The sequence below is a fragment of the Stegodyphus dumicola genome, chromosome 7 (genome assembly GCF_044657685.1).
Source record: "Stegodyphus dumicola isolate Sdum_Otavi_A_Nest chromosome 7, ASM4465768v1".
NCBI classification, from domain to species: domain Eukaryota; kingdom Metazoa; phylum Arthropoda; class Arachnida; order Araneae; family Eresidae; genus Stegodyphus; species Stegodyphus dumicola.
The window spans coordinates 62,577,467-62,602,719 of NC_140774.1; the positions used below are offsets into that span (position 1 = coordinate 62,577,467).

General features: G+C 31.0%; 1 protein-coding gene across 2 annotated transcripts in view; it reads right to left on the reverse strand.

Moving 5' to 3' along the window:
- The window catches only part of Nup154 (nuclear pore complex protein Nup154), a 206,138-nt gene that overhangs the window by 148,704 nt on the left and 32,181 nt on the right, over window positions 1-25,253 (reverse strand). For both annotated transcript variants that reach the window (XM_085820338.1, XM_085820337.1), the window contains exons 8-11: window positions 23,107-23,212; window positions 7,083-7,156; window positions 2,118-2,209; window positions 781-878 (exon numbers count right to left, since the gene is read on the reverse strand). In XM_085820338.1, coding sequence (XP_085676464.1) covers window positions 781-878; window positions 2,118-2,209; window positions 7,083-7,156; window positions 23,107-23,212 — 370 coding nt within the window. The remainder of the gene's footprint in view (window positions 1-780; window positions 879-2,117; window positions 2,210-7,082; window positions 7,157-23,106; window positions 23,213-25,253) is intronic.

Here is a 25,253-nt window from a genome sequence, read left to right on the forward strand (position 1 = left end):
TTCTAAATTCTAGAATTTTTGCTGCACTAAATTCTGATTGCGACCACACCAGTTGCATTGCTATGAACAATGTTAACATTTTTCTATCTAATCTAAAAAAGTGAAATCCTAATATTGTAATGTCTATGTGCCATCTTACTAAACTTAAAACGTGGATCTTAAATCCAGAATTGCCAAAATCCCAACTGTTTCTATATGCCTGCCTACTCACTGAAAAATAATACTGAAATAAATTTCATTAAGTATGAACGACTTGTTAACTAGACACAGCAATTTTTTAAATATGAAAATTAATTATCCAAATCTATTCTGGTCACATTTAGTTTGCATAATTCATGCAAACTAAGTGTGACTAATTCAGTACAAATTATATATAATTTTAACCGTTTGACTGCTACGCAGCGCAAAAGCGCTGCATTCCTTTGTCTCGAAAACTGCAACGCAGTTAGTTATTTTAGAATGCATTTGTGTTAAAAAGTATGCGTAAGGTCAGACTACGTACGTTCACACCCACGAAGCAATAAAGACACACTGAAACTCGCAGCGCAGTTTTCGAGACAAATTAATGCAGCGCTTTTGCGCAACGTAGCAGTCAAATGGTTAAATAACTATAAATACTGGAGAGAAAGAAACTACATGACTGCTTTTTAAAAATACACATCATAACTTCCTATTATGAAAAAAATCCTAAAATCATTCCTGAAAGAAAAAATCAATTTTGTTAATTTTTTCTTAAAATATAATAAATACAATTCATGCTTAGAAGGGGAAAAAAATTACCAGACTGAGTTACAGCAATGAGATGAACATGCTTTGATTCATTAGCTTCAATGGCACTAATATGAACAACAGGATAAAAATTCTTTTTGTCGATGGTGCTAAAAGAATACATGTTACAAATCAACTACGAATAAATGACAAAAGCAAGTTTGAAACTTTTGGTAAAGGTGTAGTTTACCAGCTTCTCTTTATAACATATAATAAAATGATCACGAACTTTTAACAAAATTCCTGCCTTTAATTCCAAGTCCATATTCTACAATTTTCTTTGCTTTTTATCTTTGCAATGCTTTCCCTCCTTGTTGCATTTACTTATTTTAATGCAGTCATCTATTTTTCCCACACCTTTTCCCCAGAGGATGATTCTGATATTGCATTTTAATGTTTAAAAAAAATGCTAGAGATTAATCTCGTTTATTTTATGCACATTAAAATATTTAATATTATTCACAATATATAGCTTTACCTTATAAAAATAAAAAAAAAGATGTGTACTTTTTAATTTTTACATATATAATTAATTAACTTATTAACTCTTAGATTTATGTATCAAAGGTTTCATGTAACAAAACATTTCCCACAGGAACTTAAAGTAGTAGATTATTTTAGGAACAATTGCTGATATATTTAAGGTTTTAGCTGATTAAAAAAATAATGAATGTCTAATAGCAAAACATCTACAATCAAATACACTTAAAAAAAAAAAAAAAAAAAAAAAAAAAAAAAAAAAAAAAAAAAAAAGAGGAAAAATTCTCTTAACTTTTCAGCATTTTACATACACTTCTGATAATCAAGCAACCAAACATAAGCACAGACAATAATGAAGGTACTTAGTGCGATGATATAAAATACAACATAATAATATCACATGTATGAAAAAAAAAAAGAACAAAGTATGTTTTGTTTAATTTAAATTGTTAGCTTTTATTGTCAGCTAGTCTTAAGTAACAAAACAGATATACTGCAACATGAAACATGGCAATTCAGGATTATTGAATGTCATATTTTTATCATCAAATTATCATTTTACTTGTTAGCTTTTTAATCATCAAGCATTTTAAACACTGCAAGGAACCTATACAGTATTTGAAGAAGTACATGATTAAAACAAAATAAGCAAGTAAAATCAGCATATTTTGACATAAATTAGATGGTAATATAGATTTACAAATGTTTTCTTAATACAAAAAGTAATATTTAATATAAAGACTACAAAATTTTTCAACTGCATAGTTCAAGATATAACAACTAAATGCAATAAAATAGTATCATTTCATCTCGAACATAAAATTTGACAGAATGAAAACCAAGAGAAATACAGTTTTTCATGAACTTACCATGCACTAGCAGATGCCTGTTGAACCATAGCATGCTGATGTAATGTGCACACTTTGCTCATTTGTTTACCATCTTTTCCTAAATCAAACACCTGAAAGAAACAATATGAATAATACTCAATAAAAATCGTAAAGTAAATTAGAATATGAAATTCATTCTTAATTCAAAACTGATAACATAATATTAATACCTGTAATATGTAATGTTACCCTAATTTCAACAAAAAAACATGAATAGGAATGTTATTAAAACACAACAGCAAACCACATTATTTAATAAAAGTATAAAAATAAAAAACTGAAATAAATAAATTTTTTATATAATTAAGTTAATGACAGTTTATTTTTTTTTTTAAATCTCCCAATTTCATATTTTTGTCCTCTTGAAACAACTTCATATTATTTAGCAAATGAAATATTACAAATGACCTATCTTGCCGATTTTCAACGAAGAGTTAACTATGTCCTACTGGTATCCATAGTCAAAAAATCTGCATATTAGCTGTTTTCATTACACTGTACATTTCTGTAGTAAAAACTTTTTTTCATTACCTATGTAACAAGTACTGATGAAAATAGTATTTTTAAAAATGTGTTTTAATTAATTACTGAAAAATATCAATTACATCATATAAGAACACTGTTTTTTACATTTAAGGCTTGAAAATTAAATATTTTAACTTCAACAGTTTTAATTTGTTTTCTGTTTTTATTTAGTACATCGATGGCATGAAACATAGTACTGTGCAGTAAGTCATATTTATATAAACTCTCTCAGCATTAAGGGCGTAAAATCTCGTATTGAAAGATGGGTTTCTAATTTGGTACACACGGAAAATTCTGTCAGCTCACAATGGATCCGAATTTGTCACAAATAATTTTTTCTGCCTCACATTTTCCTTCTCGAATATCCCCCAATCTCTTGTCATGCTTAAATGGGTAGTGGGGAAATGCACATCGTTAGAGAACGATGTTACAAGGTGTGAAGGTCATAAATTACAACCTTGACCAGTTTTCATATCAAATTGTTAAATGCTGAAAAGCTTTTAGCCACAAGTTTTGTGCATGCGAAAAGTTTACTTATGAAAAAGAATTTCTTCCCCCCCCAAAAAAAAGTAATTTGGTAAGAACTCATGAATAACTTTTAAAGAAATTACTATAACCTATTTTGCAAATAATTTCTTTTAGCATGGAATAAATACTTAAACAGATATCTTAGAATGTTTGCAGAAACACAGAAATTTTTAATCATATTTATTTTTAGCTCTGGATACTGATTTTAAATTGCTGTATTTTTTAAACTACTGTAAAGATGCATCCACATGACTACACTAGCAGCACAAATCACACAACAAAACGCACGTCGGCGGTGAAAAGTCACCCAAATGGAGACATGAGCGAATTCTGTGTTTAGCCAATAGAATTGTTGAAGATAAAAATTATGTGACACTCATAGATGGTTGCAAGCGCAAAGTGTTTCATCTGCGGTTTCGTAGTCTAGTCAGAAGAATGTCAGACTCGGTTTGTTTTATTGTGAAATTTTGTTTATTAAGCAATTTAACAACTCAGGATAGGAAGATTAAACAGGTATTATATGCACAAATCAGTTTTTATGCACATAAAAACTGACTGATAAAATTGTTTTGGAATAAATTGGATTCGTAAAATTGTTTTGGAATAAAGTATATAATGAGAATTAAATTATTTGAAACACCATCTACCATATAATAAAATCAACTTCTTATTTTTTAGTAATTCTTTGTCCTACTCCCTTGGCTTGCTTATTTATGTGTGGTATGGGAATACGTGTACAGGAATCTGTGCAATAAGTAAAGCATTTTATAAGTTGATTATTTTCTATATATTAAGACACATAAATTAGGAGAAAAATTTCATCCAATAAAGTTTATTTGATGTGCATTTAAATTTAATGGATTATAGAGAAAATTACATTCACAGCAAATGATTAAATGAAGTAATTTTTCTGTATATAAATAAATAAATAAATATGCCCTTTTATGTAAAATGTGTAAAAATGTTAAAGTATTACATTTTTATTTCTGGCACTTTTGCATGACTGCTCATTTCTATAAATTGAAAGGTTATCAATTTTTGTATTAATTTTTTTAATAATATTTCTGAATCAATATGCTTGTAATTAAACTAAAACACAGCTAAAATATTTACGTCCTGTGAATATCAGATGTGAACAACAGCTTTCATTTGCATTTATTCTATTAAAAGTTTTCTTAGGAAAGGTGCCTATAATTCTTGATATTTTTCTTTTCATTAAATATACAAGATATTCAGAGGATGATTGAAAAATTAAAGTAATATTACAATTTTCTGGTAATTCTAGTGATATTCTTTATTCCAAACATTTAGTGATTAAATTCATTACTTATCTATAAAACTGTGTTTTTTATTGTTTCTTATTGACTCTAAATATCTTCACAGGCTTAAAACAGAATACTTATTATCAGTTGGAAGTTGATTGATGACTTTGATGATGCCAAATTAATACATAAATAATTTTATTATTAGTGTACATTTTTTATTTTTGAATTTAGAATGAGGTTCAAATTTTGGACAGTTTATGTAAAATTATGAACGGAATAAAACATGCAATGAGGTAAAAATAAAGAGATAATTTAATTAAGAGATGCAGATATATCATTACATAATGGGTTTATGGTTTTACATACAGTGCACATTTTTAAACTGAATTGAAAACTATAATAATAGATAAAATAAGAATCGAAAACAATAATAATAATAGATAAAATAACAATAAAATTATTCATAATTAAATAAGAAACACATTTGAAAATGAGAAAAGCTAGTGATGAAACAAAATTCTAAGAAAAGCTCTGATATACAGCGAGTGAGGTTCAAACTCAAGACCTTTGCCTTTGGAATCCAGCATGCTGACCACTCAGCTATTTGAGACAGTGCCTCTTAGTAAAAATAATGGAATAAGTACACGTCATTGCAAAGGTAATTTAATTAAATATTCAATAAATGAGTGTTGTTTAGCCAAGGTTGTAACTGTACTCAAAATTTTGTAGCTGTATTTTATTGAATATGCTTTCACAGTCAACTGATTTATTTTAGAAGTGTTATTTTGTTATGTATTTGATATTGATATCGAGATACTTATAGAGCTTCTTGTTACAGATTACATAGTAAAATAAATTACAGATTACATAGTAAAATACTTCTATTAGTAAGCATTTGTAATAATTAAGGTGAATTTTGTAAGGCAGAGAATTTGATTTCATAGAAATTGTAATTTACTTAGGTAACTATTACAGTGTTGCATACAGGTGAAGCATATAGATATACTGGTCGGATAACTGCTTTCCAAACATACAGTTTTTTCTCTTTAAAGAGAATTTGAAATTTTTACCAATATATATGGTTTAAGAAATCTGAGGATGCTGCAAACAATGCTGATGATTTTATTGCTGTGAAAAGTTATGATCTCTTTAAACAAAAACTCACCGCTATGTGATTCTGATGCCATATTGAAAAGGACAGCCAAGATGTTTTTCCCGATTATGACATGTGATAAGAACACAGTCAGCTATTGGCTGTTCGTTCACGTCGTGGGTGAAAAAGCTGAACATGAGTGAACTCAGTTTTATGCCTTCTGGGTAACGCGAATTTACACCGGTGGAAAAAAGATAGTGGCAACTATGTTGCGAGTGTACTCGAATGGACAGGCCTTAACAGTTCACAAGTACAATTACTCTGATATATATTTTCAATAAATTGTTCTGAAATGTAAATTAGATTTATGAAAGATTTTAAAATATATACTTACATTTTAAATTAACCTAACATTTATATACTTCTACTGAAAATTATTTAGTTCCATGAATGTGAAGTTTGGGCATTTTACACATTGAAATATGAGGTCAAAATGCGTTTTCTTAAAGAGAAAATTCATTTTACTATTCTGATTTATTGTCTAAAAAGAACTATTACAAAATTCTTTTGGCATGATATGAAAATAATTCACAAATAGTATCATAAGAAATTAAATCACTTTTTGGAGTTGATAAATTATGTTCTTGAAATCATATGAACATATTTTTTACCTCAAGCAAAATACTTCTATGTTACTGAAAATGTCATCCAATAAAAAGGGACCAAATGATATTTGATTAATGCTATTTTACCATTATGAAAAGTATTTCCAAATTTCGAAATGGCTGCATGTAAAATGCTCAGCAGCTAAGAGTAAATATTTTTGGAAAATGATTGTTAGTAGAAGAAAAATGCATCAGAAAACAATGGCTTTTTTTATAAAATGGTCACAATCATTATAAAGAGGGGGAAAATACGATGGTAAACTGAATGATGCAAAAAAATACTGAAAAAGGAAACAAGAATTCGCTATTTGTTGCCTGGATTAAGATTTGAAATGATAGAATTATATGCTCAGATAAAGGTAAATACCATATTGTTATGAATTTTGCATAGAGATAGATGATGTTAGCATAATTATATGTGAAATTATTATATTTCTTTTGTGTAATATAACATGAAAATCGAAAGTAGCGAGGCTTGCCGGAAAATTAAGAATACAGGGGCAAATATATTTAACAGTCGGTAAATAGCTATCTCGCTAAATTGGCAAAATATCGCCACGCTGGCAAAAGTTTTGGCAACTAAATTTTGTTGCCACATTTAGCAAAAAATCGCCAAAAGTCACCAAGCTTGGTCACATTCTGGTCCAATTCCTGTATCACTATAATAGATATAGTAATTGAATAACTGTAATTGATGTTCACTGTAACTGTAATTCGGCACTCATATGCCTTCGAGTCACTTCAAGAAAAAATGTTCACATGATGTATGCAGTGGCATTATGCACTTTTTGGATGCACACATACTAGTATGTACAAAGCATAAACAAAACTTATAAATGTAAGGAAAAAAAAATAAATAAAACCTTACTTGTATGGAACCTTTTTCAAATCTTGCATACAGTATATGCCTACTGTTATCAATAGCAATTTGAAGAACAGCATCTAAAAATAAGAATTAAAATACTCCAACATAACTATAAAAAGTAGCAAAGTTGATCATTAAAAACACTACATATTTTTTCTATTATAGCAATTTGTATGAAATTAAATAGCTTCAGAAGGAATGGTAGAATTATTGAATTTGCACATAAGAAAAAAATTTGATTGTTGTTCTTTCTTAAACCTGTAACACAAAATACTAAAATTTTAGTCCTATACTGGATACTTCTCATATTTTTTCTCAACTAGAATGCAAATACATGTCATTTCTCTATTCTCAGAGTTAGCTACACAAATATCACTCTAAACAGTCTTTGTATGCTTTATCACATTAAATCAACCTACCGAGAAGAAAGGTTTCCAGATGCCAATACCAAAATAATTAAAAGTTTTCACAACTTAGCCAGTATTGCATTTCGTGACCTACTTTTGATGAGATTCATCTGGTAAAAAGGAAGCATATTACTCCTTACTTTCTCTGAAATTGCAATCATAATGCAATTTCTGGCACAGAAGTTACATATATCATTCTAGTCCAATGCTCAAAGTAACCTCAAAGAAACTATAATAAATTAAGGTCATGGCTTTCAGCTGACCAATCCAGTACTTATCCAGTATGGCCAATATAATCAGTATGACTAATCCAATATATACTTCTACATCTTCAAAAAACTAAGACAACAGGTGCTCATTACTAAACATAACTTGACGTTGAATAAGAGCAATAACAAATAATAGGCATCTGAAGGTTCAGATCTCCAACAACAGCCATAGAAATCACAAGTTGTTTCAAAGCAACAATACTAAATAAAGGGAAACAATTTGTGCTTATATATCAATTGTTTTTAGTATTTCCATCTATTTAAAATATTTTAAAACTAAATAGATATGTTCATAAAAGAAAATAAAAACGTATGATTTTAATTATTCATCAAAATCTAAATTATTATTTGATTAGAAAATTATCAGAACAGAAGTGTTATTGGAAGAATATAATACTGGATCTCCTATATTTTATATCAAAAGCAGAAAGAAAAACTAAAAAAATCTCCTGTAAGTCTGCTACTTTGAAAAATGTCAATATTTGGCAAAAATACACACAAAGAAAGAAACTTAATCAATTGGATAGCGAACTGTATAAATGGTCCAGTGCAAACAGATCTGATGGTATGCCTATAAGAGGATCTATGCCAATAAAGAAAGCTAAAACATTTCACCATGAAATGAATTTGCCAAAAGATAACTTTTTGTTTTTCAGACAGATGGCTTTGTAATACAGAAATAAAGCATGACATCCATAAATCAAGAAATTTTATTTGAATTAAAATTCACCAATAAAGATGCCAATAAAGAATTTCTACATCAAAGGTTTCAAAGAAAAAGTTTTCATTGTTAACTATTTTATTTCGTGATAATACTTCTAGGGATCATATGCTTTAATTTTTTATTATACAGAAACATAAAAAGCTTACAACATTTAAACTTAGATAACTTTGATTTGCCAGTAATGTATGAAGCTAAATCAAATGCATGGATAACTCAGAGCAATTCAAAATAGTTTTCACACTGTATCAGTTATCACTGTATCAGTTTGTTAAAAATAATTTTGAAAAAACAACTTTAATGTGTAGCAATTCTTATCAAATTCATGCCCCTGAACTCATACTGAGGAACCTTATAATATATTTTTCACCAGATATAACAGCTTTGATCCAGCCTATGGACCAAGAAATTATTCAAAAATTTAAATATAAATAGCAATTCATTTATGCAAAATTCATTGAAGTCTGATCACAATATTTAATTCCCTATAAAAGATGTAATTCACATGATTGCTACTGCTTAAAAATATATAAACAATACAATGTCACATAAAGCTAACCAATCCAGTACAACAAACAAAAACCATAGCTAAAAAGCATGAAACAAAACTGTATCAAAGGCATCAAAATGATGATAAGCCACTCTGGGTTATCAGAAAAGGTGGAAAGTCTTCCTTCAAACAATCCATTAATCATACTAAATCAAATGGGTATGTTTTCATAGTCAATGCAAACATTCCAATATTAATGTAAAAATTAGAATGGGAACAAAACTGGGAAAGAAATAACCTGTAACCCACACAACACTTGCTCTCAAAGTATGCAGATTATTGCATTTTTACTCTATTTTCAATATTGCTTTGAAAGGAAAAAAACATAATCAATTTCTTAATAATTTTTTCCTTCATCTTTGCATTTCTGGATTTAATTAAGAGAAAAAAAATTGCTTATCTCATTTCTTTTGTAATTTCAATGCTGAGAATAGTTCAAAAAACTATGAAATCTCATATGGCACACTGAGAAATATAAGAAGAATCTATTGAATTGTCAATCTCTTTATAAACAGAGATGCTCTTTTCTAGAGATGGCTCTCCATGTGACAAGATTAGAAATATTTTTGCAATATTCCATGCTTCTGAATAAAGAAAATCTTGTGAACTATGATAAGTTCAACTTTTGGAATAGAAAGTACAAAATTAAAATAATTTTATTTTCAAAAATTCTCCAAATAATAAGATAACTTCGTTTCTTCATCCTGAAAAATTTGGTTTTCAGGTTGAAGGTTCTAGTACTATTAACACCTAGTTTAGTTTGTGCTAATACTTTTAATACATTTTTAATTTGTCATGCACTTTTTCTGAAACTTTAAATAATCATGGGTCTATAAATTTTAATAAAACTTCCCATAATACAAATATTTTAACCCCTTCCAATTAAATATAAGCCAAATGTCATCTTAAATTTAATTGGTTTATTTCTTCTCCAATGAATAAATCAGCGGAAAGGATGCATACCATTGCCAGATGATCATCCCCTTCCCCCTCCTTTCCAAAATTAAAAATATATATATATATAAATTTAAATTACATTTTAATGTGTTTCATAAATTAATGTTAATACCAAAATTTGTATAAAAATAGTTGTGATAGCTTTGTGGTTGAATAAGGCACCGTTTAACAAAATGAAAGAAACATTTATTAATAATAACATTTAAAGCATGATATTAAACTCAGAGCCGTACATCGCTCCTACAGCATAGCAAAAATCGAGAACCGTTGTCTTCCGAGGCTAACATGCAACTCCTAAAATACAGTAACCCTCTTGGGAGAAGAGGCCACACGTGCCAAGCACGCTTTGTTGATCGCCAAACAGTCACCAGATACTACGATAAGTGCCCGTCGTAAGATTGTTATTGATGCTGTTTACAAATCAATTGGCAATCTGAAAACTAAAAACTAGCAACTGTTGCGATCAATGAGAATAAGAAAAAAATAAATCTACATTTACATTTAAACATTCTACTCTAATATTCAAACCTCAAGTACTATAGATATTTGCAACACAATACCTAGAATTACACATCAATTTACTATATAAACATAGATAACACATTTTTCTTAATTTCACTCACTGGTTCCAAATATTATAATTATTATAACAATTTCTTAATTTTTAACCAAAGAAAACAAGTTGATATTCTTTATAAAAATGTTTTAAAATATATCCATGCTAGTATTATTCCAATAATGATAGTAAAATTTAGCTTCTTACTTTTACATACGCGGTTTATCAATAAAACATTATCAAAATTTCTCTATTCAGATTACTTATATATGTATATAATTCTATTCTTTTCATTTACATGGAATAAAAAAAAAATTTACTACCCAGAAAGTCTTTTCTATCTTTAATTAATAATGCTGCACCATGATTCATCTCCTTGGAAAATAAATATCTAAATTTCCCACTTAATCCCGAATACCTGTTATCCAATAAATTTTTCTTTCTATTTCAAATTACATCTTACTTGCACAAAACTGTAAAATTATTAAGAAAAGCAAAGAAAACTATCTAATCATTAATTATATAAAATGTTGGTGAACAGTAAAAAATGTTCAAAGTTCACGGATGGGGAGTCTGGATAATACATCAGCATTCGATAGCTTTCTTCCAGGGCAATGTTCTATTTCGAGATTATATTTCTGCAATGCTATGCCCATCGTTGCAATTTGGACGATTGTGGAGCATTTCTCACTATAAATGCTAGTAGATCTGATCAATCACAATTTTCACAGGTAAACCAAATATCCACGGTTCGAATTTCTTCAATGCCCATACTATAGCATAAGCTTCGCACTCTATAGTCGGCCAGCTTTGTTGAGGTTTCGATAATTTCTTACTCAGATAGCACATGGGAAATTGTTTCTCTCCCCTTTGCTGTGATAACATGCACCTATTCCGAAATTGAGATGCGTCAGAATGAATGACAAACGGATTCTACAGTGTGGGGATGATCAGCTCTGTTGACATCACTAATCATTCCTTCAGTTGTTGAAATGCTGACTCATGAATTTCTTTCCATTCACGTATTTCTAGTTGTTTATTTTTCATGACTTTCGTGAGTGGGTAGGCGATCTCTGCATACCCTGGGATATAATCGTGATAATAATTACATAATCCTAACAAACTTTTAAGATCTCTTTTCGTTTTCGGCGTTTCCAGTTTCTTGATGGCCTTTATTTTCTCGGGATCTGGTTGATGCTTCCCCGATCTAATAATGTGTTTTAAATATTTAATTTGAGGTTTTGAAAAAGAACATTTCTTCGAATTGATAGTAAATCCAAGTGACTCTAGTTTGGTGAAAACTTTATCCAGATCTTGAAGATGAGTGTCGAAATCAGTGGAAAATATAGCTATATATTTTCCACTGATTTCGACAGTATAGGCTCTTGAAAATTGTTGAAATTTTTTCAGTGCATTATTCATTACTCTCTGAAAAGTTGCTGCTGTGTTCCGTAGGCCAAAAGGTAACACTTTAAACTGATATTGACCTCGATGAGTTTTGAAGGATGTTTACTCTCTACTTTGTTCCTCCATGGGAATTGCCCAATATCCTTTCAATAAATCCAATGTTATTACGATGTTGGCTCTTTCTATACTGTACATTAAATCAATGGCATTTTGCATAAGAAAGTCATCTGGCTTTGTCACTGCATTCAATGTTCAATAATCTAAACACAATCTAATATTTCCATCTTTTTTGCTTACACAAACTACTGGATGAGTTATTTCTGCATTACTTTCTTCTATTAGTCCAGATATCAATAAGAATTCTACTTGTTTGTCAACCTTGGTTTTCAATGCTTCAAGAATCCTATAAATGTAAAGTTTCTTCCTCTCCATACTGGGTATTAATCTAATTTTATGAGCTTCAACTTTAGCTATTTTCAGCTTTCCGGTGAATAGTGCTCTGTGTTTATTGATAAGAATGATTAATTTTCTTCTTTGCTGAGAATTTAAATTTTCTAAATTCAGATTCGCATCTATTTTAAAATCTTCCAAGGGTTGACAGATCTTTTCCCAGCAAAGACACTTCTCCAAATTCTTCATCTTCAAATATCACTCCAACTGCATTGATGCTAGCTTGGAATTTTCGAATTTTATTTGCATGAACATGTTTGATCTTTCCATCAGGTAGTTTTACTTTATAGGAATAAAGTGGACAATGATTCACGATTTCTCCTGTTCCAGTCTAACATGCACAGAGTTTGTTATTTGAATCTGGGATGAGTAAATAGACTTGTTCCCCAATTTTGAAATTTTTTGGTATTGATCTCCAATTAAAATACCCAGCATATTTTTGCTGTTTTTCACTTGTGATTAAATTAGCTTGTTCAAATCTTATCTTTAAATGCTGTAAGTAATCCACTGCCAATTCACTTAGATTAGGTGGTATAGGTATCTCTCAGTACTGCTAAATTACCTCTTGATTGTCTTCCATACACCAACTGAAATGGTGAGACTCCCGTCGTACAGTTTGGTACTTCTCGGTAAGCAAACAACAGGTATGGGATGTGCTTATCCAAATTCGAAGGATCAGTCCTGATGACATAATGCAACATTTGCTCGAGGGACTTGTTCCATCATTCTACTAATCCATTTGAAGCACAGTAAGCAGGCGTAGAGAACCTAGGGTGAGAACCTAGTCTTTTCTGAAATTCCTTAGTCAATTTTGAAACAAAGTTACTTCTGTTATCACTAGCTTATAATGTGTTTTGCAGTAATTTACAAAACAGACAATCTTCTTAGTAGAACATAAATTTTATTTCTAGTTCTCGGCGACAGACAAATTTTATACAATTCTTAAGTGGTAAAATTTTAATACTACTCCTAGCTGGCAAAATCTTCAGAATACAAAATCTTTTTAAAACAATATCTCTCGTTGCTGAGTAACGGTTTGATACAAATATAGCGTTACCACTTCAACAATAATTATATTTATTTATTAAATAACAAGATATTACAACCTCTCCCCCCTCCAGATAAACTTTAATTTATATTTTTATAAATTAAAGTTTACAGTTTTTAAAACAATAATATCAGCACAACACAGAATTAAAATACAAGCATTTAAAGGAGAATTAAACAAGAAATAACATAATAACATACACTGAAGAAGAGAGGAAGGAACAAAATATTTTTTTTAATCTATATAGAGGAACAAATTATTTAATCAGGCCAGAGAGTACGACTTAATGTGTCTACATTTTTATGGTTTTTACCACTTCGATGAACGATCGTGTAATTGTAGGGTTGTAGTACTAGTGCCCATCTCATAAGTCGTGGATTTAGACTCACATTATTTTTGAGCCAAACTAAGGGATTATGATCGGTCATGATGAGGAATTTAGTATGCCCGTCTAAATAACATTGAAGTTTCTTTACAGCAAATATTATGGCGGCGCATTCCTTTTCTGTGGTACAGTACTTTTTTACAGTTTCTGTAAACTTCTTACTGAGGTATAATACTGGATGTTCATTGTCTCGTTCATCTTTTTGAGCTAAAATGACACCCATACCAGAGTCTGAAACATGAATTTGCAAAATAAACTCCTTATTGAAATCAGGCGAGTGTGACAAAGGCTTTTGTGGCAGTTTTGCTTCTTCAACAACTCACTCTTGTCTGTTTAGTTTCTTTAAAAACTTCTCTTTGACTTGCATCTCAACTCCAGAACTTGGAAATTCATCTAGAGCTTTTAACTGAGAATCGTTTAATTTTGTCAGTTCTTTCTTGTCAGATAGTTTTTTCTCTTTGCAAGATGAACTTTTGTTCTTATCTGCTGCTTGCACTCTCATTGAATGTGGCAACTTTGAGTATCCTTTATCATGTTTGTGCCTCTTTGCTAAGTTTTCTGACGTGTGCGTAGATTGTGAACGTATTTTTAATTTCTTAGCTTTAGAAGCACCTTCATGAGTTCTTTTATCAGAAGTTCTTTCATCTTCTGTTAACAAACTGTCAAACACATCTTTGCTTTTTGGAGAAGAAGGAATTGGGGAACTTGTAGAGGAATAATCATACACATTATCCATAGAAGATGAATCACCAAGTAAATAAGGTGAGTCAACTTCCATATAAATAACTTCAGCTTTCTCATCAAGAGATGAACACTTAGATTGTTTGTCAGATTTCCGTGAAGCATTGACAGAAGCCTGACTTTTAGTGACTTTTAGGGTGAGTATTGACCAAATTACCCTGAGTCTTAGCACTATTATTTGTTTGGTTCTGAATCAAAGTTGTGTAGTTCTGCATTTGATCTCTATATTTTTCAAGAATAACTTCCCTTTCATTTCGATTTTTACCTAATTTCTTTTTTCTCCTTTATTTTGAAATAATTTCCAAAATTTTCACTTTTAGCTTCGCTAAGCATTGAGATTAGATCTCTGCTTTGATGCTGAGATTCAATTAATTCTTTTGAATTAGCATTAATTATTTTCTTAATTTCCTTGTCTTTCTCATCAGCTTGCAGTAAAATATCTTCGTCAGACTCAATAACAGACAGTTCTTCTTTTTTCTCCATTTCGGTGTCTCTACTTCGATCTCCTTCTCGAGATCGTTTTACTTGAGATCGTGTCAAAACCGCATTTATCCTTTCTAAATTTAAGAACTGTTTATCTTTGAACAACTGAGCAGTTTTGTTACCCAATACATATCTGCCAGGATCATTTGTAACAACAGCTGCCTTTGTTTTTATGTGACCAAGTTCACAATTAATTTCAACTTCAGCTAACGGTAGACACACTAAATGGTCATTTAAGAGATGTTGTACCCAGACATGTTTTCCAATCATTTTTGCTTTATCTACGTATTTTCGAGAAATAACATCTACTGTGGCTCCTGTGTCTCGAAGAATAGGCATTTCATACCCATTAACTAAACCGTTAATTGTATACATCTTTAATAAATCATCATTCGAAGATACGCAATTTATCTTTTCATTTGGTTTTAAGCGAGGACACTGAGGCTTAAAATGTTCGTATGATCCACACTCGAAACAACGTGGTCGATACCTTTTGTCATATAAATTTTCTTGGTTTTTGTTTTGAAATTGACTTCTTTGTCGGTGATCTTTCTGGTATTTTGAATCGTCCCATTTATCAGAATGCTTAAAATGAGGCGGATGCTCTATTTTTTTCACAAAATTATCATTACGCGGTTTAAATGATCCTTTGTTAATTTTCTCAGTCTGATTGACTGAAAATTTCGGTTTTATTGTTTTCCTCACATCTTCAAAATCTTCAATTTTCTTAACTATTTCAGTAGGTGAAATGATGGTTGTCCATTGATCCATAAAATGTTCTTTGAAATCAGGAGAGGTGCGCTTTTTTATTTGATCAACCAGCATGAGATCTTTTAGCTGTTCAAAAGTTTTAATGTTTAATCCGTTAAGCCATCCTTCTAAATAATTTTTTAATTCATAGTAGAAATCATACCAAGTACTTTCAGTAGATTTTTGGTGTTTATTAAATAGTTGTCAAAATTTTTCCGCAGACAATTTAAATCGTTGTAACAGTAAAATTTTTACATATTCATACTTTTTCGCTTCCTCTTTTGGTTCTCTAGCAATAAGCTGAACAATGTCAGGAGGCAGTAATGAAATAAGTTGAGTCACTTGATTTTCAGCAGGTATATTCAGTATTTTAGTTTGACGCTCAAATAACACCAGGAATAAAATTATTTCATCTTCTTTAGGGTTGAAACGTGGCATGACATCGTGAATTCTGATTTTTAAAGGCTGCTCAGGTAACTGCGTAGTTTCTACCGGCTGTGCTGTGGCAGCCATTGCTTCCAGTTGAAGTTTCTGTAGCTCAAAGGCTCTAATTCGCTCTTCTCTTTCAAGCTCTTCTTTTCTTTCTTCTCTTTCGCGTTCTTCTCTTCTTTCTCTTTCGCATTCTTTTTCTCTTTCTTCTCTTTCGCATTCTTTTTCTCTTTCTTCTCTTTCGCGTTCCTTTTCTCTCTCTTTCTTCTCTTTCGCATTCTTCTTTTCGTTCCCTTTCTTCTCTAATTGCAGCCAGTAGTTCTCGAGTAAACTCCTCATCATAATCAGGACTTTCCGTAATCAGTTTATGCAATTGAGCAATCTTAAATTCAGGTTTCATGGTTAAACCTAACTCTTCTGCTAGTACTTTTAAATCCTGTTTTTTACTCCTAGCTAAGAATGACATGTTGACACAAGTTACTTTTAATAGGCTTCCTTTTGAAATTCAATCTAAAAGCTCGTACTTGTATTAAAAATATATAATTCCTGGCGAGATTTAATTTCTCGAATACGAAATTCAAAGTAACCAATTGGAGAGAATTATTTAAACAACTTTGCCAGGTTGGCACAAAATAATTTAATACTACGTCGGGTTGACGTTTTAACTCACTATTCACAAGCCTCGTTAGCTATAACTATATAAACACCTTTGCCAGTTAAGCAATACGATGGAATTTTACCAACGTCAGTTTGACGATTTTACTATCTATCTCCACGCCTGGTTGGCGATAACAAAAACAATTTTTGCCAGTTTGGCAATACAACTTTTAGAATATACACTCTGTAATACGTCGGGATGACGTTACTATCTACCACACGCCTGGACGGCGAGAACTTAGACTTTGCCAATTCTGCAGTATAATCAATTCACTCTACGTCAGTTTGACGTTATTACTTATTTTCACACGCCTGCTTGGCAACAAATTCAAAAACTCAGCTAGCAGTTCTTTTTTTTTATATAAATGCTGGATGGCTTACACATATCAATTATCAACATAAAATTTCAATACAAATAAAAGTAAAGCATAAATAATAATTTTAAAATACTTCTTTACCACAAATATCAATTATAAATTTAAGCTGAATATTTTTAGCGCTAGTTATTTTAAACAAAATTCTACACGATAAACTATAATTCTGAAACAAAGTATTAAAATTCAATAAAATCTTTTTTTAAGAAAACCAAAAGTTAATCTTATCTTCAGAGATCAGCAGTATCCTATTTTTGACAGTTTTTGCTCGGAAGCAAGTTACAGAAGCACAGAAGATAATCTTTGAATGATCTGCTTCAAATCTGGCTTTAAAACGGCAGACTTCTTACATCCATTTATCCTTGAAATAAACAAACTTGGCAATTGGTATTAGCAAACTTGTAAAAAATTCAGTAAATTTCTGGGATTAGGAGACCAGCACCATCGAAATTGATAATTGCACTCCTAATTTCCAGTATCTCGGTGGAACCTCCAATTTATTAAGACTGTAATGTATTTTGCAGTAATTTATAAAACAGACAATCTTCTTAGTAGAACATAAATTTTATTTCTAGTTCTCGGTGATAGACAAATTTTACACAATTCTTAAGTGGTAAAATTTTAATACTACTCCTAGCTGGCAAAATCTTCAGAATACAAAATCTTTTTAAAACAATGTCTCTCGTTGCTGAGTAACGGTTTGATACAAATATAGCGTTACCACTTCAACAATAATTATATTTCTTTATTAAATAACAAGATATTACAAGCTATTGCATTAGGGATTCCTGTTCTCATAAAAACCGTCACAAGTGGCTTTTGCAGTCAAGCTTCTCGGTGCAATGGCTTCTGGCCATTGGGAATGTTGATCTACCAGACACAACATGTATTTATGTTTTCTAGCAGAAGGAGGCTCGATAGGTTCGATAACGTCAATGTTTACCACTTCAAAAAGATAATTCTGGTCTTCTGACGGGTGTGATGGGAATCTTTTCCGCTTGCTTTTCTGCACTCTTCAACTGACAATTTTTGCATGTTTTACAAAAGGTTTCGACAACTTGCACTAATCCAGGCTAAAAAAAATAAATAAATAAATAAATAAAAAATTTTAAAAAAATGAATATTGTATTCTCTCCTTTGTTTTCCTTATTCCAAGATGTGTACCGAAAATGGAACTATGTGCTAATTCAAACACTTGTGCTCTTCTACTAAGCAGAAGCACTAACTAAAAAACAGTCTGTCCTAATATTTTTTCTTGGTGATGTAAAAGATGATCAATAAATAAATAATTCTCTCTTTTTCACAGCTAGCTTCCATGCTTTTCTCAGAGTAGGACAGCTTGCTTGTTCTCGGCGCAGTTGTTCACGAAAAATCTGTGTTTATGTTACTGTGAAATACCGAAATCTGGAGAATGTCGACTTTCACTGGTGAATGTCAACATTCACATAGTTGATTGGTGTATGTCCGAAATATTTTCCAAATACTCTATTTCAGAGTTACACCGGTGAATGTCGACATTCACCATGTACTAATGGTGAATGTTGAACATATAAGAATATTATATTTTCTTCTCTGTCAATTCAGTCACGAAAAAACACATCTGAGACTTAAAATAAGAACTTAAGAATATAAGAACTTTAAACACACAGTACATTCAAAATGAGAAAGGAAATAAAATAACAGAAGTTAAAAGCTTACTAAATTATGTGATTCAAATCTTATTTATTGCAATGACTTAAACTATTATGACACTTTGAATTGCAAAAGAGGCCCTTGCTTTTACCACTGCATTTATTTGTAGAACACTTCTTTTTGCAATGACAGCGTGTACATATACTGCTCTCTTTTCGACCTACACCATAGGATATCTGTGATTGTCGACATACACTGGTGAGAGTCTGAATGTACAAGAATTTAATTCAATATTTGATCTTTCACCGACGTATTTGGTGAATAATGACATTCTCTGGTGAAAGTCGACATTCTCCAATTTCGGTCTTTCACGGTAACATTTACATAAGGCTCACCTTCTCCCCTTCCTTCATTGTGGTTTTCTCCTCAAAAAGCTTTGGCGAGGGTGATTCTATGTTCTCATTTGACTATGCTTCGGTAAACAAACATTTTTTCGTCTCTGTAATTATTTCTTTCTGTGTCTGATTCTTCTCCTGCTGAATTAATCAACAGTTCGTGTATGTCTGGAGTTACAAGACATGACACATTTAGCTTATCAGTCACTGCAATTAATGTATCCACCAAATTAAATAAATTGCTTTCATGTTTCTTGTAACAAATAGGTACACGGCAAACTTTTGCTTCAATTGGTTTTCCAAAAGCAGGTGTTAGCAATATTTTACTTCCTCCTTTGTTTTCTAAATCTGCAATGAGCGATGAATGTATGATCATTATCTGCTTTCCAGAGTCTACAATAGCTTCGGTTTTCTCAGAGTTAATAAAAATATCTATTTTTTGCAGTGGTTGAGCAATGCGTTCTGTGTATTCGGATCGTAGATGGGATGAGTCTACTTTAGCTACAATGGGCTCTTTCTATTTGAATTTCTTGGAGTTTTGGAATATCCTTTCCCTTCTTACTTACTGTAGTATCGTTCTTTCTTCTTTTGTATGGGCAATATCTTGCGATGTGTTGATAGCTTCCACAAATATACATTCCACATTCTTTTCTTCTCACAGAATATCCTTCTGGTTTTGAAGATTCTTTTCTCATGTGTGGAGGAATATATTTAAGGTTTTTATTGCATAACTCCCAAAAATTGCATGTTTTTACCTCTTATGTCCTCAAAGGATTTATATGTCCTCCTTTTGCGATGAAATAAGTGTCACATTCCTTCCCCAGTTCTTCCAGGCGCAGCCAACTTTCACCTCCTCTAATTGCAACATGGCATGCTAAATTATTATCCAATGTTTGAAAAAGTTTGTCAGAAAAAAATTACGTTAATTAAGGACTCAAAATCTTTGATGTTTCTACTTTTACAATAATGCATCCAACCTGATCTTAAACAAGAAGCGAACTACAAATGACTTTCCACCATCAAACTTTTAGCTTGGCGAAAATTTTCTAAACGTATAATTGGCGATGGTTCATATTCCTTTAGGATTAAAGATTTAATTTATCCTTTAGGATTAAAGATTCATAGTCTTTCAAATCATCATCTTTAATACATACCAAAATATTAGAAGATTTATCACCTATCAGTTTAAGAAAAATTTCAGACTTAAACTCATTTGGTATCTGTACAGCTTTCAAAAGCTTATCTAATGAAATTGTAACTTCTACATTGTTACTAGCTTCATTGCTACTTTCGATTTGTGCCAAACGTAATTTCACAATTTCTTCTGACTTCTTCCTTTCTTCAACCATAGTATTAAGAAATTTAGTGACAAAATCTTTATCTTTCAAATATTCTTTAGAGCTTAAAAGCTTATCTTTTAATTCTATGACTTTTAAACTGGAATCAGCTTCTTCACAGAATTCTTTCAACACAAAAATCAAATCACTTTTGATTACTCCCTTAAACATATTCATCAGCAATCTTCTTCAAAATTATAACAAAGTTCCTTGCCTTTTCGGAATATCCAGACACCTTCGAACTGTCTTTCATATGTTAGGCTTAACGTTATGGCACATCCGTTTTCCAACGCTCTAACCTTATAAGCTCTGCTGATCGCTAAAACAGAGTGTTGTGATAGCTTTGTGGTTGAATAAGGCACCATTTAATAAGACGAAAACACACTTATTAATAATAACATTTAAAGCATGATATTAAACTCAGAGCCGTACATTGCTCCTACAGCATAGCAAAAATCGAAAATCTTCGTCTCCCGAGGCTAACATGAAACACCTAAAATACAGTAACCCTCTTTGGAGAAGAGGCTACACGCACCAAGCGTGCTTTGTTGATCACAAAACAGTCGCCAGATACTACAATAGCTTTTTGTATTCATAAACTAAAACTAAATACTTAATAGGTAAATAAAAAGTTGACCACATTGCCTCGATACTATGAAATCCCTCCCCCAGTTAAAAGTGCCTGCTTTAGAGGGTTTCCATAGTTTCAACTGGCACTATAACTGTGGCAGCTGAATTCTCCATACAGACATTTATCACTGTTCCCATACTTAGATGATCTAACACCAGGTAATATTCTCAGAATATCTCCCTCATTCATGTCTTTTGAGCATATTCTGGAAGAAGTTTTGGATTCACTGCATGTGGTAACATGACCATTAAGTGCTTATTCTTCTATCCCTTTTATTTCAAGGTCATACTTTCATAAAATAAGGCAAAGTGTAGCAAAAAGATCCAAGAAAATGTTTTATTCAATGCTGGCATATTTGTTAATAACACCAGCTTTGAAAAGTTGGAAAACAACCAATTAGGCAACCCGAAACTTTTGTACTGAGGTAGCCAATTCTTCCTTGTTTGCAGTTCCAGTTTGCAAAAGTTCCATTACAATCTGCATGATTTCAATTCCATATTTATCTAAAATGCTACATTGAGAATGGCAAAAGTGTGTGTGTGTGTTATTATGGCAAAGCCTCGAGGGCTATCTGCCTAAAGGGAGGGATGCCTTTCGTGGAGGACTTTCTAAGGGAAACTGGCTCGTATACACGTTACACATGGGGAAAACCACGAAAACGCCCATGCAGCCAGCCCGTTCGCGGGATTCGAACCTCGGACCGAACTACCAGTGTTCAGCGACTTTACCGCTCGGCCGCTGGTGGGCCTGAGAATGGCAAAAGAAAAAAAAAGAGAAATTTAAAACCAAATAAAGGACAATTATCATATGTAAATCATATGCAAGCTAGTACTGCATCTATTTTTTCTAATGAAATTTTAAATCATTAGAACTTTTTTCAGGCATGGTGTGCACAAATCTGGTTTTCAACTATTCAGTCCTCGGTTTCAGTCTAACAATACAATAAGTACAAAAAAAAAAAAAAAAAGAGAGAGAGAGAGAGAAAGAAAGAAAAAGAAAAAAAAGAAAAGAAAAGAAAGTTTTCAGATTTTTCATTACGCCCAAAGGGGCTTTTTTTAAGGTTTTGTGGGTTACCTTTATTTATTAAATATCATGTTCTTCGCACTTAAACCATAAAATTAAGTTCAACAGCAATTTCGCAAAAGAATTTTAAAATGAGCATATCTTTAGCATTTCCGATATACAGTCTTATGCACTGGAGATAAAAATGCCCCCCGGTGCAGTGTTGCCATGGCTCGCTTTGAAATCGTTGAGTTTGTTAATATAAAATTCATTAAAGTTTTACAAAATGTGAAATAGATAATAAAATAAATTCCAAATTTGGGCTTTGAGATGCCCATATTCAGGTGGAAATGTACGTTATTCAAAATTGGATGGCTCTAGGTACCATTATTTTATCACAATGCGAGAAACATACATACACCTGTTCAGATTCTTCATTATTTAATTTCTTTAAATAAAACACAAGGCTGTAAAATTTGTAGCAACAGTTTGAAAAGTGAACCCACAAATGCAAAATGCCAAAATGAAATTAACAGCCCTTCAGAGCTAACGCCCTTTGGGCTAAAAATATCAAAGTAGATACAGCATCCCATGAAATTAAAAGTGACTGAGCAGTAACAGATTAATAAAATAAATATTTAACATTATGAAGATCATTTTATTAATTCTGTGCTCAAAAACTTTAATTCTGGCTAATTTTCAAAACTGTATATTAGTAATACGTTTCCCTTCCAAAGACTAAAGAAAATTGAAAAATATTCTTTTTCTATATGTGTTAAATTAAAAACAGTAATGTAAGGAAAAGCAATAATTTCCATAAATTCTGAAAAGGAAATATATAATTACCATCTTCTGTAAATGCTAAACTAAGAAAAGAAGGCACAAGAAAAGACAAAGTGCTGCTTGAGTGATTGATTTTACGACATTTGCGGCTAAACCAACCATCTTGAGCCTAAAAAACAAAAGATTTCCTTAATTTCTTTAACGATAATTTATTATCGAACAAATTTTTATATATTATTTTAGGCATAAAACTAATAACATTAATCATACACAAAAAATGTACTATTATAAATTTAAAAATGTACTAAATTTAAATCTCTTTTTGAGGAGACAAGAAGCTCATTTCAGTCCACTTCTAATACTAGAAAGAAAATATATTTATCCACATTATCATTATTACAGTTTCTATTTAAGACAAAGTTTCATATTCTACACTGAATTCAATGACATAAAAAATGGTAAGAATCATCAGTTTAAAAACCAGGATTTTCTAACTGCGTTTGAGATTGAAATAAAATTTAGACAAGCTGTATTTTTAATTAAATATAATCAGAAATAAATGAAAATGATGTATTTTGTTTCTGATTATATTTAATAGTATAATGCCTGGATTCAACTGAGATTTTTGACAATGGTAAAGTACACTAGGGCTATCTCCCTAAAGAGAGATGATATTGTGAGGTATGTTTCAAGGAAAAAAAGATGATATCAATTAGAAAATTTTCTACTACATTATACTTATGACAAATCTATGAGAGCTACTCAGATATTTTTCTGTGTTTCATTCTGATATTCAATTTAATATTTTGATGATTGGTTGATATTTAAACCAGACATGAGGGGAAAAAAAATCATGAAAATAGCAAACTTAACTACCAGAACAGAACCCGAAACAAATTACCAATGTTTTGAAATTTAATCACTGATTCTCTGGTCAATTGTCCACATTTAAGAAAATAACAAATATAAAATAAAATCAGGCACTTGAACTCTTGAAGATAAACCAAAAAGACTTTTAATTCTAAATATTAAATACTTCTAGAATATACTTTATAAATTGATAAAAATGTTCATTACAATAATTAAAGAATTTAGCAATTAAAAAATACAGAAAATACTTGTAGCAATCTTTTCCTGGAATTTTATAAAAATGAATCGAGAAAGACTAAAGAGTAATGAAAACAGTGACACTGTGCAACAGAATTATGCATTTTATCCATCTTAGAATATATTACCAAAATACTTTTCTGCAATATAGAAAAGTGCAGCAAATTTGTCATTCAGATCTTAGTTAAATATTTGCTTTGTATATATAATACAATAATTTAAATATAAGTTTGTGATTATGTAGCCTCAGATTGCCTATAAATGGCAGTAGTGTTTATTTGTAAAAAAAAAAAGTGAGATCATAATTATGTATATGTAGTAGTTTGTCTTTGGTGTTCATGAATAAATGTTCTGTAGAATAATAATCTATGTTTATTACTTTAAATTCGACCTAGTCTGAATTATTCGTTTTATTTAAACAAATGCCAGACATCTGGCCACTAAGCCATTAGTCTTGGCCTTGCTTCCCAATACTTAATAGAATTAAAATATAATAGGTGCAGTGCCTTCGTAAATATGCTCCTTATTCATGGACTGCCCAGTGTTACAAAGAGTACAGAGTGAAGAGTCCTGAAGTCGAATTTTAAAAAGATGGGCATTCAGACAATTGTGGCCAGTCAAAAGATGAAATAACGAAATGGCTACGGGATAAGGAAAATCTGGAATAACTGGCTTTGAACTAATGAAACGCTTCCAGGTCTTTCTTTCCCTTAGCATCATTTGATAGGCAGGAGGAAAACCTCCTCTTAAATTCTAATTTAATTAGGAGTTTTCCAGAATTTAAAGTTGTATGGTTATTAGCGGTTTGTAGAACAGCCATTCCTTTCCTTGACAGGAAATTGGCTCTTTCATTTCCCTCACTGCCACAATGAGCAGGAATCCACTCCAAGACAAAAGAGTCAGTCAATTAAGTCACAGTGTTGCTTCACTTCCTTGTTCTTTTGTCTGATTTATTAAAAACTTATACACTGCTCAACATTGAAAATGCAACACCAAAAAGGCGTGGTCAGAAATTTATGAAAATTTTAGAGAAGATGCACGTCACTGAGTTATGCAAATGATGTGAAATGTGCAGCTCTCCGACACACGTGAAGTAAGATATA